General features: G+C 35.8%; 1 protein-coding gene across 1 annotated transcript in view; it reads left to right on the top strand.

The window, feature by feature from the left end:
* The window catches only part of LOC117304526 (NIPA-like protein 2), a 32,002-nt gene that overhangs the window by 5,207 nt on the left and 9,429 nt on the right, over positions 1-17,366 (top strand). Inside the window, exons 2-8 of the mRNA XM_033789041.1 lie at positions 7,992-8,060; positions 8,361-8,544; positions 8,971-9,030; positions 11,649-11,701; positions 12,473-12,541; positions 15,664-15,760; positions 16,594-16,729. Coding sequence (XP_033644932.1) covers positions 7,992-8,060; positions 8,361-8,544; positions 8,971-9,030; positions 11,649-11,701; positions 12,473-12,541; positions 15,664-15,760; positions 16,594-16,729 — 668 coding nt within the window. The remainder of the gene's footprint in view (positions 1-7,991; positions 8,061-8,360; positions 8,545-8,970; positions 9,031-11,648; positions 11,702-12,472; positions 12,542-15,663; positions 15,761-16,593; positions 16,730-17,366) is intronic.

The raw sequence follows: 17,366 nt of genomic DNA, 5'->3' as shown, positions 1-17,366 counted from the left end.
GCTGCTTAATTAAGCAGAGAATTTTGCTTAAAGGCAAAAAAATCCTTGCTTAGTAAAATCAGATTACCGGCCAAGACTACCCTCAATTGTTATGCTTAGAGTAAACATTAGCTAAATACCAGTTGCAAGCCATGTATTTTATGGCATGACATTTTGGCCAGTAACATGTGTAAAATAAGCGAGCTATTTTTCGTTCTTAAGCAAATTTTTTGCTTGTAAAGCAGCTCTATGAAATCGGCCCCTGGAGGCGGTTCTGTTTGATATGCATTATTGACTTCATTTGGTATCTCTGCAGCTTTGAAACCAACTATAGGCCTAAACATCATCTGACCTAATTTCAAATAGGTGCTTTTCTGAAAAAAGCTTAAAAGCCCTTTTCACTCTACAAATTCAAACTAGGGTCCAAGTTATGCTTAGCAGAATAGGTTTACCAGGTAACCAGCTGCTATCCTGCTTGTAACAGAAAATCATTTGACAGTATTTTCTGTTCAGAATCAGACAGATTCAAAATTCAGCCCAAAGGCCTTGCAGTTGGGCCTTTTGGGATGTGCATGCCCCATTTTGTTTAATAGAAAATATAACAACAAATCAAAGAGTGTAATCCTCATAAGCTATTAAGTAATAAGCTATAAGATTCAAAGATTTCTTCCATGGAGTTACACTGGTACAAAACTTGCCCATTGCAGAAAGCTTGGGCTTTGACTTCGTAAGTCATATAGCTAACTGTCTGGTATTTTGAAGTGAATCAAAGCCACAATACTAACTTACACAATATCTTTTTATATATCACGTTTAAAAAAAAAAGCAACTGACATTGTACTTTATGTATTAAGTGTGGGCCTTGTTTGATTCATCAGCAAAATATCAAACGATGTCCGAGTCTAGCTCCCTTGCAAAGCTGCCATGTTTCCCTGATTCTGCCAAAAGTTCCCTTTATACATAAACCAATCTTTCCATGTTTGGAAGAATAAATTTGAAAATCTCCCTGATTATGGAACTTATTCCTTGTTAAATGTTGAATGCACCGTGTGATTCTAGATTGTTTGGTAAAGTCTCCTTGATTGCAAGATGCAATGGTTGCAGATAAACCTGTCAAATGCACTTTATGTGGGGAATGAATTGCAAACTATTTAAAAGGTACATTGTACTTGAATAATTAAATGTATATTTTGTACACAATAGGGTAGCCACAACTGCACACAAATCAAAACAAGTGAATGTGTATCTACCAATGAATCTATTAAAAATGTTCAGGACAGCGGAACTCCAGCGGAACTCCAGCGGAATTCCAGCGGAACTCCGGAGGAGTTTTTGTTTGGACAGTTGGATGTAATAATAGTTTAGATTGGCAATTAAGGATACTAGGAAAGGAGTAAGTGGATGATTGCATAGATAATTAGTTTAGATAATAGTGCAAGGTATAGATCCATTAGACACCAATGCATTCACAGGTTTACAATTACATCACAGATGATCAGAATTGCTTTACCTTTTGTGGTATTCTTTGAAATATTTAATTGCTAGACTTGAAGAAACCTCAATAATAATACTAGACATTCGGTGTATTTTTTTAATGACTATTAAACAATGTTGGTGAGTGACATGGCATTAAATTATGAATGAATTGGCGAAGAAATTTGACCTTTTCAGTACAATGTCTGGTCCAGGAGTTATTGGTAAAATGCCTATAAGAATCCTGCGAAACTGTTTCATCTGAAATGCCAGGGCACCTTGATTAGAAATCAATAGTAGAATTAAAGGACCACGTTGCCTTGGATCGGTCGAGTTGGTCTTTGAAAAGCGTTTGTGACCGTCTGTTATAAAATGCATATATTATGATTAGACAGATATTTTAAAAGTAAAATATAATGATCCACACAAGTATCACTCGAAATTGCTTGGTTTTCCTTTTACCTTGTCGACTAACATGGTCGACCATTTATGGGAGCAATAAATGGCCGACCATTTATGGGAGCAATAAATGGCCGACCATTTATGGGAGCAATAAATGGCCGACCATTTATGGGAGCAATAAATGGTCGACCATTTATGGGAGCAATAAATGGCCGACCATTTATGGGAGCAATAAATGGCCGACCATTTATGGGAGCAATAAATGGTCGACCATTTATGGGAGCAATAAATGGTCGACCATTTATGGGAGCAATAAATGGCCGACCGTGTTAGTTAGTAGAGTATAAAAGAAAAACCACGACATTTCGAGGAAAACTCAAAGCGAGTTTTGGAGATGCAATTCATTTTCCTTGGTGTCTTTTTGTGAATACTGAAGCCAGAGTGTGTTTTGGATGGTTCATGCTGCCACCTTCGATAAACATGGATTTGTTTGATGTTTTTTATGAAAAAAATGTATGACTGTCTTTTGCTTGTTTATAAATAACTACAGATCTATTCAACTCGCATTCACTGACTTTACTTCTTTCTTGACATTATAGCCTTTAAAGACACTGAACACTTAAAGACAATTCACTTGGTGTACATGTATCTCAATTTGTATGCACAAAATAACAAACCGGTGAAAGTTTGAGCTCAATTGGTTGTCAAAGTTGCGAGAAAATAAGTTGTGTGCTTTCAGCTGCCTTTAAATATCACATTACATGTACAGTGAACGCTGACAAAAGTTCGGATGACTCTGATGGAAATTACCATGATAAAATGTAGCTCAACCCCTGTCTCACATGGACCCCATATTTTTGTGACAAACAGTGTTGTATTTCATTATACTTACTACATCCTATGGGTAGTTACATTGTATGTAACATGATGTCTAAATGGCCTTTCAAGATGTTACAACAGTAATTTATTTTTAAATCCAAGTGATTTCAATAATATATATAAAAACATTTTTAAAATGTTTTTATTACATTTTTTTCTTTTCTTTGTTTTCTTCTAAAAAATAGATAGCTTGTCTAGCCTTGTTTGTCCTAATTCAAAGACTTCAGAAACCTGTTTGGAAATTAATTTAAAGGCAGTGGACACTATTGGTAATTGTCAAAGACTCACAGTTGGTGTATCTCAACAAGTGCCTAAAATAACAAACCTGTGAAAATTTGAGCTCAATCGGTCATCGAACTTGCAAGATAATAATGAAAGAAAAAATACCCTTGTCACAAGAAGTTGTGTGCGTTTAGATAGTTGATTTCGAGACTTCAAGTTCTAAACTTGAGGTCTCGAAATCAAATTTGTGGAAAATTACCTCTTTCTCGAAAACTATGGCACTTTAGGGGGAGCCATTTCTCACAATGTTTTATACCATCAACCTCTCCCCTTTACTCATCACCAAGAAAGGTTTTATGCTCATAATTATTTTGAGTAATTACCCATAGTGTCCACTGCCTTTAAGAAAGATTACCAAAGGTTACAATAATTTAATCTCTAATGCAAACAAGGTTTTTCAAATACTTTAAAAAAGCCTGTCCTAAACAAATGATTGGCACTTTTGAGACATCGTAGGAAAATTGTGATTGGAATATAGCGGCAGTGTTTAAGATGCTAGCTTTGATATGTTTAAGATGCTAGCTTTGATAAACATTTAGCCCTACATGTACAAACACACTGTTTCCTTAGAAACTAACTTGCCGCACTTTCCTTCACTTAAAGATTACCGCATGTCTTGGTCTCATGGATTGGAATTTAATTTCGACAACTAATGATGTCCGTTGATGCATCATCCCCTTACCTAATGAAAACCTTGGGAAAACTTTTCATTAGTCCCTTTGTCTTGATTAATTAATTACTTTAGGGGACCTACTCTTTGTAGTATGTTCATAATGTGTGTGTGTTTTAATAGAGCATGGAGCATGGACTGGCTTGAGGGGGTCACTGAGTAATTATGACATACATTGTGAGGTGTTACATAATCTTGTTTGTAAAGTATGATGTACTGTAAGCCATGCCCACTACAATCCTGGTCTTATCTCCTTGCCCCGCCCCCCAAAAAAACCAAAAAGGTGTTTTTTCAAGTCTTCTTTCAATGACCCACCCACTCTGCAAGCAATTTTCATTTTTGTTCATTCTTAATTTTTTTAATTTTAATTTAAAGCCTTCTTTTGTATGTTTAAAGGCAGTGGACACTACTGGTAACTCAAAATAATGAGCAGCATAAAACCTCAATTGATAACAAGTAATGGGGAGAGGTTGATAGTATAAAACATTGTGAGAAACGGCTCCCTCTCTGAAGTGACGTAGTTTTCAAGAAAGAAGTAATTTTCCACAAATTTGATTTTGAGACCTCAGATTTAGAATTTGAGGTCTCCAAGTCAAGCATCTGAAAGCACACAACTTCGTGTGACAAGTGTTGTTTTTTTCTTTCATTAATATCTCGCAACTGCGACGACCGATTGAGCTCAAATATTCACAGGTTTGTTATTTTATGCATATATGTTGAGAAACACCAAGTGAGAAGACTGGTCTTTGACAATTACCAATAGTGTCTAGTGTCTTTAAAATAGAGCATTAGAGCAATGGACTGGCTTGAGGGGGTCACTGAGTTATGACATATTGTGAGGTGTTACATAATCTTGAGTGTAAATTGCAGTGATGTAAGCCACGCCCACTACAATCCTGGTCTTATCTCCTTGCTTCTCTTTAAATACTGCTTGCTGAGGTGCTGTAGTCTTTTAGAAATGAGTAAAACATTGTCACGAAAATACATGCTAAAATCATTGTTGTGACTTAATTTCCTTGTTTTTCGAATTTCTCAAAAATAACAGCACCTCGGCCAAGTAATATGTGAAGGGAAGCTTCTGACCAATCATTATCTTCAAACCATGTCAGTTTGAGTAGGATTTGAAACCATGTCAGTTTAATGTAAATCTGTGGACATTCTGTGTTACATGTACATGTATTATTATTATTATTATTATTTTATTCGCCATAACAGTACAAAACAAAATACATTGACAACATTATACCCCAAGATGGGCAAGGGACAACAAAAGCAAATACATACTATGATCCGTAGATCTGTTGCCCCACATCTGGGGTATGTGTCCTACAAAAAGTAGGCTACCCAGATCCTTTGAGGGAGAACCCTCTTTTCCAAACCACTGTGTACACATTCCTCTAACCATCCAACTCTACAGCCCACACAATAGTCTGAGATTTACCCAGAATTGAATGGGAAACAAGGGGGGCTTGTCATTCATAAGGCAATCTGTACAAAGTCATCAATACTAGATGTCTATAGACTGAGCACTGAGCAGGTTTGGACAATTAAAGGAACACGTTGCCTTGGATCGGTCGAGTTGGTCTTTGAAGAGCGTTTGTAACCGTTTTTTTATAAAATGCATATGGGTAGAAAGATGTTGTAAAAGTATAATACAATGATCCACACAAACATGCCTCGAAATTGCACGGTTTTCCTTTTACCTCGTCGACTAACACGGTCGGCCATTTATGGGAGTCAACATTTTGACTCCCATATCTGGCCGACCGTGTTAGTTCGCACAATAACAGGAAAACCACGCAATTTTGAGGCAAACTTGTGTGGATCATTGTATTCTACTTTTAAAACATCTTTCCAACCATATGCAATTTATATAAAAAAAACCAGTCACAAACGCTTTTTATAGACCAACTCGTCCGATCCAAGGCAACGTGTTCCTTTAATGAGCATGTCTATAGGACCCTCCATTGTACCAGAGGCTACCAGTATATCTCAGCAAAGGTGTAACTAATGTTGTGAACAACACACTGGCACATGACAAGCTGCACTGAAATGGGATCTCTGGGTCCTCAGTAAATCTACAACACACTGGCACATGACAAGCTGCACTGAAATGGGATCTCTGGGTCCTCAGTAAATCTACATTTTACATTTTGTTCATAGACAAACCTGCTTTAGTGCTGAAGGACCAACATGGCCGAAAACAGAAAACTTGTACGACAAACATGACATTAATATTGTAAACAATACTTACATATCAAAAAGCATGCTTAAAGGAATGGTATCACTCTTGAAATAATGACAATACAAACTTTTGGTTAGAAGCCTAAAGGCCGGTTTATAGACAGTCGCGCGATGGAAATCTTGACGAGCAATCATAAAAAGACCCAGTTTTTCGGCCTCACTCTTAGGATTGCGCGCAAGATTTCCATCTCGCAGCCGACTATAAACCGGCCTTAAAGCAGCTTTTGATAGTATACAAATAGACCTTTTTATCATGTTCTTATCATCTTGGTCATGTTCCTTGCTTACAGTAACAGTAATGAATGCTAACATTCGTTGCGCAAAAATGGCACCAGACTACTATTTCGTCCAGTAAAATTAAGATAGCCACACCGTGATAAAGGTCTATATATACAGCATTTTGAGAAGCATTTCACTTCAATTAAAAAATGTGGTATTTTTAAAAGATATCAGTTGTTAAATGCACTAAAATTTTAATCTCTTGGATTTTTCTTTCTGCAACCATCTTTTGGGCCATTCGCGCGTTACGTGTGTTACACAAAAATGGGAAATTCTCTACTTTATATCTGTCCTCTGTCTTTAAAATGATACGTGTGTACTTTTTTCATTCATAAATAACATTCATTAACTGACCTTAGTTTAAAAATGAAAAAAAAATTGTTTTACTTTTTCACTTTGGGTCAGAGGTCAAATAAAGGTTGGTTACGTGTAACAAAAGCACGTTTACACACACAATGTAGTTTTCTTCTTGGCATACATTTAGGCCTATAGGATTAGAACAATTTTATCCACAAAATCCACAAACCAAAGTTATTCTTTGCCTGTAAATTTCAAAGTGACCAGGGGTAATAATGCTGAAGCGCCATGAGCGTCACTGAGTGCAGACCTGAACGCTATAATATAAGAAGCCACTATTATTATGTATTTTGTTTTATAACTTTCCTTTACTTCATAATGATAATAACGTAACTTCCTATTGATGTAGTGAAACTTCTAGGCAGCTTCTCAAACGACTGCAACCCCATTGCTTACCAAAACATAACTTTTTTTATATTAAAAAACACTATAAATAATATAGCTGTGTAATAAAATGCCAGTTAGTAAAAACAGTATATAAATTAATATTAGCATGACCGTAAAAAGTTATCGCCACAATAACAGACAAGCCATATGACATTAATTATATAGAGGTACATTAATCATCAGAAGATTTAATAGTGTCTAAATTTACACAATTCAATTAAAAGTTAATTTGACAATTATACAAATAATAATAATAAGGAACCATTTATGAAGCACAAAACAATAGCAGAAAGATTTTGCCTCAAAGTGCAGGAAAAGTAACACAATAAAAGTTTGGACCAGATTTATTTACATGTGTATACAAAGCAAAGCATTACACAGTAAAATAAAGAAACTAGAAAATTAATACTGAAAGCTGACAAAAAGTTAGAATGTTAAACAACCTGTAAAAAAAGATGAGACGTACAAAAGTTAGAAACAATGTCAAAAATACTGTTCAAAAAGGGACAATTACAGCTTGTTCAAAAGTACTGTTCAAAAATAGTTTTGTTTTTGCAATTTGCATGAAGTATGGACCCTGCTTAAGGCAGTGGACACTATTGGTAATTACTCAAAATAATTATTAGCATAATACCTTTCTCGGTAATGAGTAATGGGGAGAGGTTGATAGTATAAAACTTTGTGAGAAACGGCTCCCTCTGAAGTAATGTAGTTTTTTGAGAAAGAAGTAATTTTCCAAGCATTTGATTTTGAGACCTCAGATTTTGAATTTGAGGTCTCGAAATCAAGCATCTGAAAGCACACAGCTTCGTGTGACAAGGGTGTTTTTTTTTTCTTTCATTATTATCTCGCAACTTCCAGGACCGATTGAGCTCAAATTTTCACAGGTTTGTTATTTTATGCATTCAAAAAATGTTGAGATACACCAAGGTTAGTTTTTGACAATTACCAATAGTTTCCAGTGTCTTTAAAGCAGATTTCCATAACTTTGGTTAAGATTGTTATCCTAAAATTTGTGTAATCTTTTGCTTTAATTTAGATGATCATCATCGGTGCTTGTTTAGCCATCGGTGGTAATTTACTCATCAGTATTTCCATGAACGTACAGGTAAGATTTTATCAGGTTACAATTCTAATCGCCAGCTTAGCAGCTCTTTGAAATTGGGCCCTGGGGCCACTGAGGCATGGCTTTAGATGGTGTGAAAGCAGTTTGAGAAACACCACTTCCATAGTGTGGTTATGTAATAAAATAACAGTTTTCATGCCTCAGTCTGAGAAGTGTTACTGTCAGTATCAAATAGAAATGAAAATGGCCTCACCCTTTTCAAACGCAAAAAAATTCCAACTCTAAATTGATGACATTTAATAGATATGGTAACTTCAAAATGTTGTTTTTTTTTGCTTATAGAAATATGCCTTGACGAGACTAGAAAACCAAGGCTTCCATGCAGAGACCAGCCACGCCTACCTAACCAGCAAGTTATGGTGGCTCGGTATCTTCATGATGGTGGTTGGTGAAATCGGCAACTTTATGGCGTACGGTTTCGGCCCGGCGTCGGTGGTTGCCCCGTTAGGCACAACCACTGTTGTTGGTAAGCTTAATGATGATAATTGTGTTTATTTCATTTTCTCGGGGCCATAATTTTTTACTTTTTTTTAATGAGGACAAGTATAAAAGTTTTTTTTGCACTAACTTTTCAGGTCATTCAAAAATGCAAACTATGGGAATAATACAAACAAACTTCTCTCACTACAAATACTTGACAGAAAAACTGTAGATTTAAGTCTCAAAATGTGTATTTTATAATTTGTTTGCCTCCATTTGCTTATTCGTATAAAATTCATGCAATGAATAAAAAGTGTATTTGTTTAAATGTACAAAGTCTTAATATAAGCACATTTCGAAAACCTTTGATTTATAGGCCTTGAGTTCAGCCATGTACGTGTAGTTGTATTCATTTTGTAGTATTAAAACCTGATAAAAACTAACTATCAATGTTTTTCTTCTTGTCTTGCAGCAAATGTTTACATCGCAATTGTCTTCTTGGGTGAAAAACTACGATCTCGAGATATATTAGGTGAGTTGAGTTTCGGGTCAGCAATTGTTAACTGTGTAACGTTGACAAATCAAATAAGATAACATTTGGTGGTTTTCTCCCTCCTTTCGATTTATTCAATAGGCTTGTTTGCCACTTTCACACTATTTCCTGAGAAAATCTCTGTTTAATTTAGATACAAATTTGTCCATCACAGACAGTCTTTAAAGACACTGGACACTATTGGTAATTGTCAAAGACCAGTCTTCTCACTTCGTGTATCTCAGCATATGCATAAATAAACAAACCTGTGAAAATTTGAGCTCGATTGGTCGTCGGAGTTGCGAGATAACTATGAAAGAAAAAACACCACTGTCACACAAAGTTTCAGATGCTTGATTTCAAGACCTCAAATTCTAAACTTAGGTCTCGAAATCAACTTCGTGGAAAATTACTTCTTTCTCGAAAACTATGATACTTCAGAGGGAGCCGTTTCTCACAATGTTTTATACTATCAACCTCTCCCTATTACTCAATACCAAGTGAGGTTTTATGCTGATAATTATTTTGAGTAATTACCAATAGTGTCCACTGCCTTTAAGCTACATGTACCTATAGGTTTGTTTTTTGGGGGAATCCAAGACCAGAAGACCGCAGGACTTGTAGCCTAGAATCTTTACTGGACCGGGATTCGATTACAAAACCAGAATCCAAATTAAAAGAGACGAAAATCAAAATGGGAACTCGTGGTTTTATAATCTATTTAAACTGTTTTAGTTGACAATTATACTAAGAGAAGATTTATCTCTTCTGTTTAAAGGGAAGGTACACGTTTGGTAATTACTCAAAACAAATATTAACTTAAAAACTGACTTGGCAACGAGCAGTGGAGAGCTGCTGATAGTATAAAACATTGTGGGAAACGACTCCCTGTGAAGTAATGTAGTTTTTGAGAAAGAGGTAATTTCTCAATAAAATAATAAAAGACTTCTAGCTAGAAGTTTTTTATTCTTATTTATTTGAAAGCACACAAATTCGTTCAACAAGGGTGTTTTTACTTTCATAATTTTCTCACAACTTCGATGACCAATTGAGCCCAAATTTTCACAGGCTTGTTATTTTATGGTTATGATGGGATACACCAAGTGAGAAGACTGGTCTTTGACAATTACCAAACATGTACCTTCCCTTTAATGGTTGATTATTTATTATTATTCATGGTTTATTAAAAAACTGCAAACATAACCACACTACTTCAAAGTTAAATGTTTCTCAAAATTGTTTAAAGAAACACAATTGAGAGCTGCCTGTACTTCGAACTAAAAGTTATTATCGGTAGTCCCAGCCTATTTTCTATACCATCCGCCCGGGTAATAGTTTAAAAAAAGCAGGACAGTTCTTTTCAGAATTTAGAAGTCTCCCGAACCCCCCAACATCTACTCTGCGGTAGTAGAATAAGCAAGACATTTCTCTAAGAACAAACTCTACCTGGCAAGTGGATGTACACACATGGCGTTACCGCAAACCAATATTATACACATAATGAATGTTTATGAGTGCAATGGTGCGAATATGTTCATGAGTTGAAAGATGGAATGTTCTATTCAACGAGGCGGAGCCGAGTTGAATGGAATATTCCAGCTTTCAACGAATGAAAATATTTGCACTATTGCACGAATGAAAAACATTCATTATTTGTTTTATATAACATCAAAGTAGATCTTTGTCATTTTGATTAGAAGATACAACTTTCAAAACAAACAAAGCGTAGGCCTACAATTTTTAATTGTGAATTTACACCCGTTTCTCTTTGGGTCGGCCTGTTGGATTCAACAGTCACAATGTGCAGTCTGTTCAGCTATTTTGAGACACGCAGAAGCCGAATGCTAGTAATTTTACTAATATGCCTTGCAGTAACACTGTGTTACCAAAGACATTTTTTTCCAGCTTTTTCGTTCCATCCGAAAAGTACTAACTGCACGCTGCAGCGTGCAATAGTACTTTTCGGATGGAAAGGAAAAAACAAGGTGAGTGACTCAGCGTGCAATGGTACTTTTATTTGCTATCACGTGACGGACCATCCTGCAATCAAATGGCAAGGATCTGCTTGGGTGTTATATAAACATTGATACCTCACCATGTACAGTGCCTCAAGGATCTGCTTGGGTGTTATATAAACATTGATACCTCACCATGTACAGTGCCTCAAGGATCTGCTTGGGTGTTATATAAACATTGATACCTCACCATGTACAGTGCCTCAAATCCTACCTCACCATGTACAGTGCCTCAACATTGATACCTCACCATGTACAGTGCCTCAACATTGATACCTCACCATGTACAGTGCCTCAAATCCTATAAAAGTTAGCGGTTATAAAATGTAGGCCTACGATGTACCTTGAGGCGGATTCTTTCTGTTATTGTTTTTGCGCTTTATAAACTTCTCTTACTTCTATTACTACCTTCCCAAATGTTCATTTGTTTGTTACTTCATGTTTATAAATGATCACACAAAACATGAATACTGTTTGATAATATCTTGTCAGCTCGATAAATCTTGTAAAATACCTTTAAATGCACATTATAATAACGAATAAATATACAAAATAAATAAATAGTGCTCTGTTTATTTGGTTTAATTTTCTTTTTCTTGTTAGGAACTTATTTAATTATCGTTGGTGCTTTCCTCATCGTTGTCTTTTCATCCCAGGTAAGTCAAACAACTTGCTGCAAAAAATGTATCAAAAGAATTCCATTTACTCAATGGAATTAAAGACAGTGGACACTATTGGTAGATGTCAAAGACCAGTCTTCTCACTTGGTGTATCTCATTGATGCATAAACTAACCAACCTGTGAAAGTTTGAGCTCAATTGGTCGTCGAAATTGCAAGATAATCATAACACCCTTGTCACACCAAGTTGTATGCGTCCAAATGCTTGATATCGGGACCTCAAAATGTAGTTTTGAGGTCTCAAAATCAAATGCGTGGAAAATAACTTCTTTCTTAAAAACTACACCACTTCAGAGGGAGCTGTATCTCAGAATGTTTTATACCATCGACCTCTCCCCATTACTCGTTACCAAGTAAGGTTTTATACTAATAATTATTTTGAGTAATTACCAATAGTGTCCACTGCCTCTAAGTCTTCGGTGTGTTGATTTGAATCCCGGTTATGACACTCCTTGAGTAAAAAGCTTTTCTGTAATTGCTTCTTTTCACCCAGGGGTATAAGTAGGTACCTGCGAGGGGAGAGGTTATTATTGTGTAGGAAAATTGTTTGTGGCTACTCCCCAGGGAACTGGGAAAGATTGCATGAATGTTATGGCCCTATGACAAGGGCACTAAGTAAAGCGTACTTTGTAAAGTGCGCTTTATACAAGCTACTGGTAGTTATATTATTACACTATTCTATGTACTATAAAAAGCCATCATCTAACTAAAATGGCCTCCCTGTCATTCGTTTTGTTTTTTTCCACAGAACAATACTAGATTATCAGCACCTCAGATACATGATCATCTCCTAAACCCGGTGTTTCTTGTATACTTGGTAAGATTTGTTGATAATTGTTGATAATATTTCATTTTAAGGGAAGGTAATCGTTATCACTTATAAATTAATGGCAATCAAATTATTTTGGTAGTATTAAACATTTTTAGAAGTATGCCCATCTTGATGTGAGCATCTCCAAAAGCCAGTATTTCTTTTGATTTTTGTTGTTAATATTTTTTTTTAAAGGGAAGGTACACGTTTGGCAATCACATTTGGTTAGAAGCCTACAGCAGAGACAATCAGCTCTGGATTTACGGCCATATCTCAAAATAGTGACAATCTTTCAAAATTAAGATTTCACATGGTAGGGTTATTGCATACACCTTCATAAATATAGGGTTTAAACAATCGAAAGATTAAGAATAATTTACTTCAAATTGTCGAGCATTAACGAGCCGGCACTCTTAAAACTGAGCTGAATATTTTTGACTGAAAATTTGGGCACAGCATGGAGAACAAGGTTGGAAGAAAAGCAAAAATACTTCTGTGATTTTTTGTGCAAATCAACATACCCCACGCGCCCCTTAACCAGGACAACCTGTTATTCCTTTTATGTTGTTTTCTAATGGGGCTGAAACATCTACAGATAAATGATATTACAAACATCTTCATTCACAGTGAATATGGATTCATGTCATGGTCACAAATTGTATTTACAAAATGTATCAAACCCTTTAAAGGAACACGTTGCCTTGGATTGGTCGAGTTGGTCTTTGAAAAATGTTTGTAACCGTTTGTTATAAGATGCATATGGGTAGAAAGATGTTTAAAAAGTAGAATACAATGATCCACACACATTTGCCTCGAATTTACGTGGTTTTCATTTTACTTTGAGAACTAACACGGTCGGCCATTTATGGGAGTCAACAATTTGACTCCCATAAATGGCCGACCGTGTAATTTCGAGTGATACTTGTGTGGATCACTATATTCTACTTTTAAAATATCTTTTTAATCATATGCATTCTATAACAAACGGTTAAATACGCTTTTCAAAGACCAACTCGACCGATCCAAGGCAACTTATTCCTTTAATATGTATCTTGTGATAGGTACCAGCACATTATTGCATCCTGTCAGTTTGACTCAGTCATCCAGTAACCTTTGTACACGTTCTTTTGTTTTGACACAAATCACAAATATTCCAACATTATCAAGTATCTTTTTCTTTTAAAGGGAAGTACACGTTTGGTAATTTTCAAAGACCATCATAACCATAAAATAAGAAGCCTGTGAAAATTTGGGCCCAATTGGTCATAGAAGCTGCGAGAAAATGATGAAAGAAAAATGCCCTTGTCGAACGAATTTGTGTGTGCTTTCAGGTAGGAATAAAAGACTTCTAGCTAGAAGTCTTTTATTATTTGAGTAACAAATTACCTCTTTCTCAAAATCTGCGCTACTTCAGAGTGAGCCGTTTCTCACAATGTTTTATACTATCAACAGCTCTCCATGATAATATTTGTTTTGAGTAATAACCAAACGTGTACCTTCCCTTTAAAGGCAACGGACTCTATTGGTAATTACTCAAAATACTTATCATCATAAAACCTTTCTTGATACAAGTAATGGGGAGAGGTTGATAGTATAAAACATTGTGAGAAATGGCTCCCTCTGAAGTGACGTGGTTTTCGAGAAAGAAGTAATTTCCCACGAATTTGATTTCGAAACCTCAAGTTTAGAACTTGAGGTCTCGAAATATAGCATCAGAAAGCACACAACTTCGTGTGACAAGGGTATTTTTACTTTCATTATTATCTCGCAACTTCGACGACCGATTGAGCTCAAATTTTCACAGGTTTGTTATTTTATGCATATGTTGAGATACACCAAGTGAGAAGACTAATCTTTGACAATTACCAATAAGTGCTTCCCTTTAAAGGGATTGTCAACATTTGGTGATTGGAACCTACTGTTTGTTCCAATCATATATTGTTATAGGTACCAAAAAACTAACCTGTTAATATATTTTTTTAAGGAGGTTACGTTTTGTTTGATACATTGCCGAACATCTTGAGTGGTCCACACCGGAAGAAATTTTCTACAATTTGAATACACAATCTCAGAGAGCTTTCCAGTCACAAGTCTACTCAGATTCATATTTTTAGAGATTAAAAGTCAATTTTTTTTTTATAAATGCAGTTTTTTAAGTGACCAATTTCTCAAAATGCACCATGTTAACTATCCATAGCTGCTGTACTTCTTACCAAGTTTTTTATTGCCACTAGTTTTTGGATTTATTACTGACCATTTAAAGCCATTGGACACTTTCCGTAAACAGTATGGTCCAAGGCCTACACTTTGTGTATCACAACTTCTATATCAAATAACAAACCTGTGAAAATTTAGGCTCAATCGGTCATCGGAGTCGGGTGAAAATAACGGGAAAACCCACTCTTGTTTTCGCACGTTTCGCCGTGTCATGACATGTGTTTACTATAAATTGATAATTGTTTCAATGTTTTCTCAAAAAGTAAAGCATTTCATGGAATAATATTTCAAGAGAAGTCTTTCACCATTACCTTCTGTAAAGCCTGTAAGTTATTTGTAAATATCTGTGAACTTGTTTTTCTGTTCCGAAAGTGTATAATGGCTTTAAGGGGAGGTATGGTGTTAAATGATCACTCTAAAAATTAATGGCAACAAAGACTTACTTGGATCAGAAAGTACAGCGGCTTTCGATAGTGTAAAGCATTTTGAGAATTATATCTTTTTTAAAGCAGTGTGATTATGGAAAAGTTTATCAGTTTTTATCCCCACAAATTTTAATTTGTGAAGTGATACTGACAGTCAAAAGTTTCTCAGGTTGGGTATTATTCCAATGACGGATTATTCTTCCTATGGAAGTGCTCCGGTTTTCGACAATATCCAAAAAACACGACCACCTTTTTGAATGGAACTTTTGCAGTAGTTGTATAGGAATAAAACAATCAAACTATTCCGAAAACAAAATGGTACATATTCCCTTTAAAATAAGGGTTAGGAATGGGACTCCACCCTAAAACCATGTTGCATTGCCCCGGCAAACGTTTCGTTATAATGTGTTTTTACCGATATAATTTTGTGTTAAATTCACCAACTCCTTATTTAGCTGAGATGTCTACCTTTCTCTTTCTTTCTAGGCGACGGAGGTCATAATTTTTATAGCAGTTAATATTGTAGTACACCGCTACGGTTCCCTTCATGTTATTTTATTCATTCTACCAGCTGCCATTCTAGGTGAGAAGTTTGCCTTTTTGCTTCCAATTCTTTCTATAAACCCTCTTTACACCAATGTAGGGCCATGTGGTTTGGTTACCTGTGAGGGCAGGAGATGGTTCTTGTGATTGATTTAGCCAAGTAGCGTATATTTATGTTGCACAGACTGTATACTACAAAGGGAGCTGAGATGGTTTAAGGAATGAATTAAGGCCTAGTGACCAGGGGTAAATATTGGAAGCATTTTGAGACGCCCTTTGTAGGCATGTGAGACTTTCTCTCCTCAGCTGATTTCCTCTTTGGGGTTTTGATTTTCCTCTTTTTTCCTTAACTCTCTGTGTACAAAAGCTTAGGAATATTGTCTTTTCCTCTTTTTTTCTTGCTCGGTTTTCTCTTTTCCTCTTTTTCCATGGATAGTTACTCACATGCCTGTCTTTGGTTGTTGAAAGCGCTATACAAAAATTGATTATTATTGTTACTATTACTATGTTACACAAGGCAACCAGTTCCAGGCAATCTCTAAGACAGAAAAGACAGTAACATTTCAATGGTCATCACCCACTGTTCTTGTGGATTGTAAGACATTGTTCGGAGATTGGCTCGTGTGCTACCAACCACGTGTGATCTTGGTTGCCTCCAAGTTGCTGGTAAAAGTTGCCTCGTACACATGGCTACTGTATTGCGTGATCGCTATCTGTAGAGTCAAATTGCATGTAAAAATTACGGCTAACCATTTCATGCTGGTAATATTTGCACTAACACTTTATAACACACTGCCATGCTGCTGATGATAATGATACAAGGGACATCAATTCTTAAATAATTTTCTTGATGTTCGTTTTTCTGTCTTGTAGCTTCTTTGACCGTGATTGGTTCCAAGGCAGTATCTGGTATGATCACTCTGACTGCCTCAGGTCAGAGCCAGGTTGAATATCCAGTCTTTTACATTATGATCATCGTTATTGTTATAACGGGCGTGGCACAAATAAGGTAAGTAAACATCATCAAAAATGCTCTAATAGGGCGACAGCTGTGTATCTAAAGAACCACATGCTTTATAAACAAGTTTTTATGAAAGAAATGATTTATTTGTTGACAAAATTGATTTTCTGATTAATGTAAAGGAATAAATCATTGATTTAGAAAATAACTTTTTTTGGTGTCGCCCAATTATTTGTTATACAACTTGTGCTGCAATAGGGCGACACATTATTTGTCACCCTTTTATAGCATGTTTTGTGATGTACAGTACGTGAAAATTCAAGATTAGTTCTTCACTGGAGGCTGAAGTGGGGTTTCATTTACGTAGAAGGGAAACATGGGATCAAACGCTGCTATAACCTTATGTTCATACCCAATGAATGAGCAGGGGAGATTACCTTATGCATGTAATATCCAGCCCCCCCCCCACCCTCACTCGAGGCCAACCCAAACCCCAACTCAAACCCAAACTGCTAAAACTAGTAGTACCTTGGTACTCACTCGTGACAATTTAGTTTTTTTTTAAACCCAAATTGAGAAACTGAAACCTACATTATGGCATATAGTAATTAACTCCACTTGTTTCAAAAGGTTTACATTTCTTTAAAAATAAAACAAAAGAGATCTTGAAATGCTAATTTCTTTC

This window comes from Asterias rubens, chromosome 21 (assembly GCF_902459465.1).
Source record: "Asterias rubens chromosome 21, eAstRub1.3, whole genome shotgun sequence".
NCBI lineage: Eukaryota > Metazoa > Echinodermata > Asteroidea > Forcipulatida > Asteriidae > Asterias > Asterias rubens.
The sequence above is the reverse complement of the archived record's forward strand: the minus strand, read 5'-3'. Positions and strand labels throughout refer to the sequence as shown.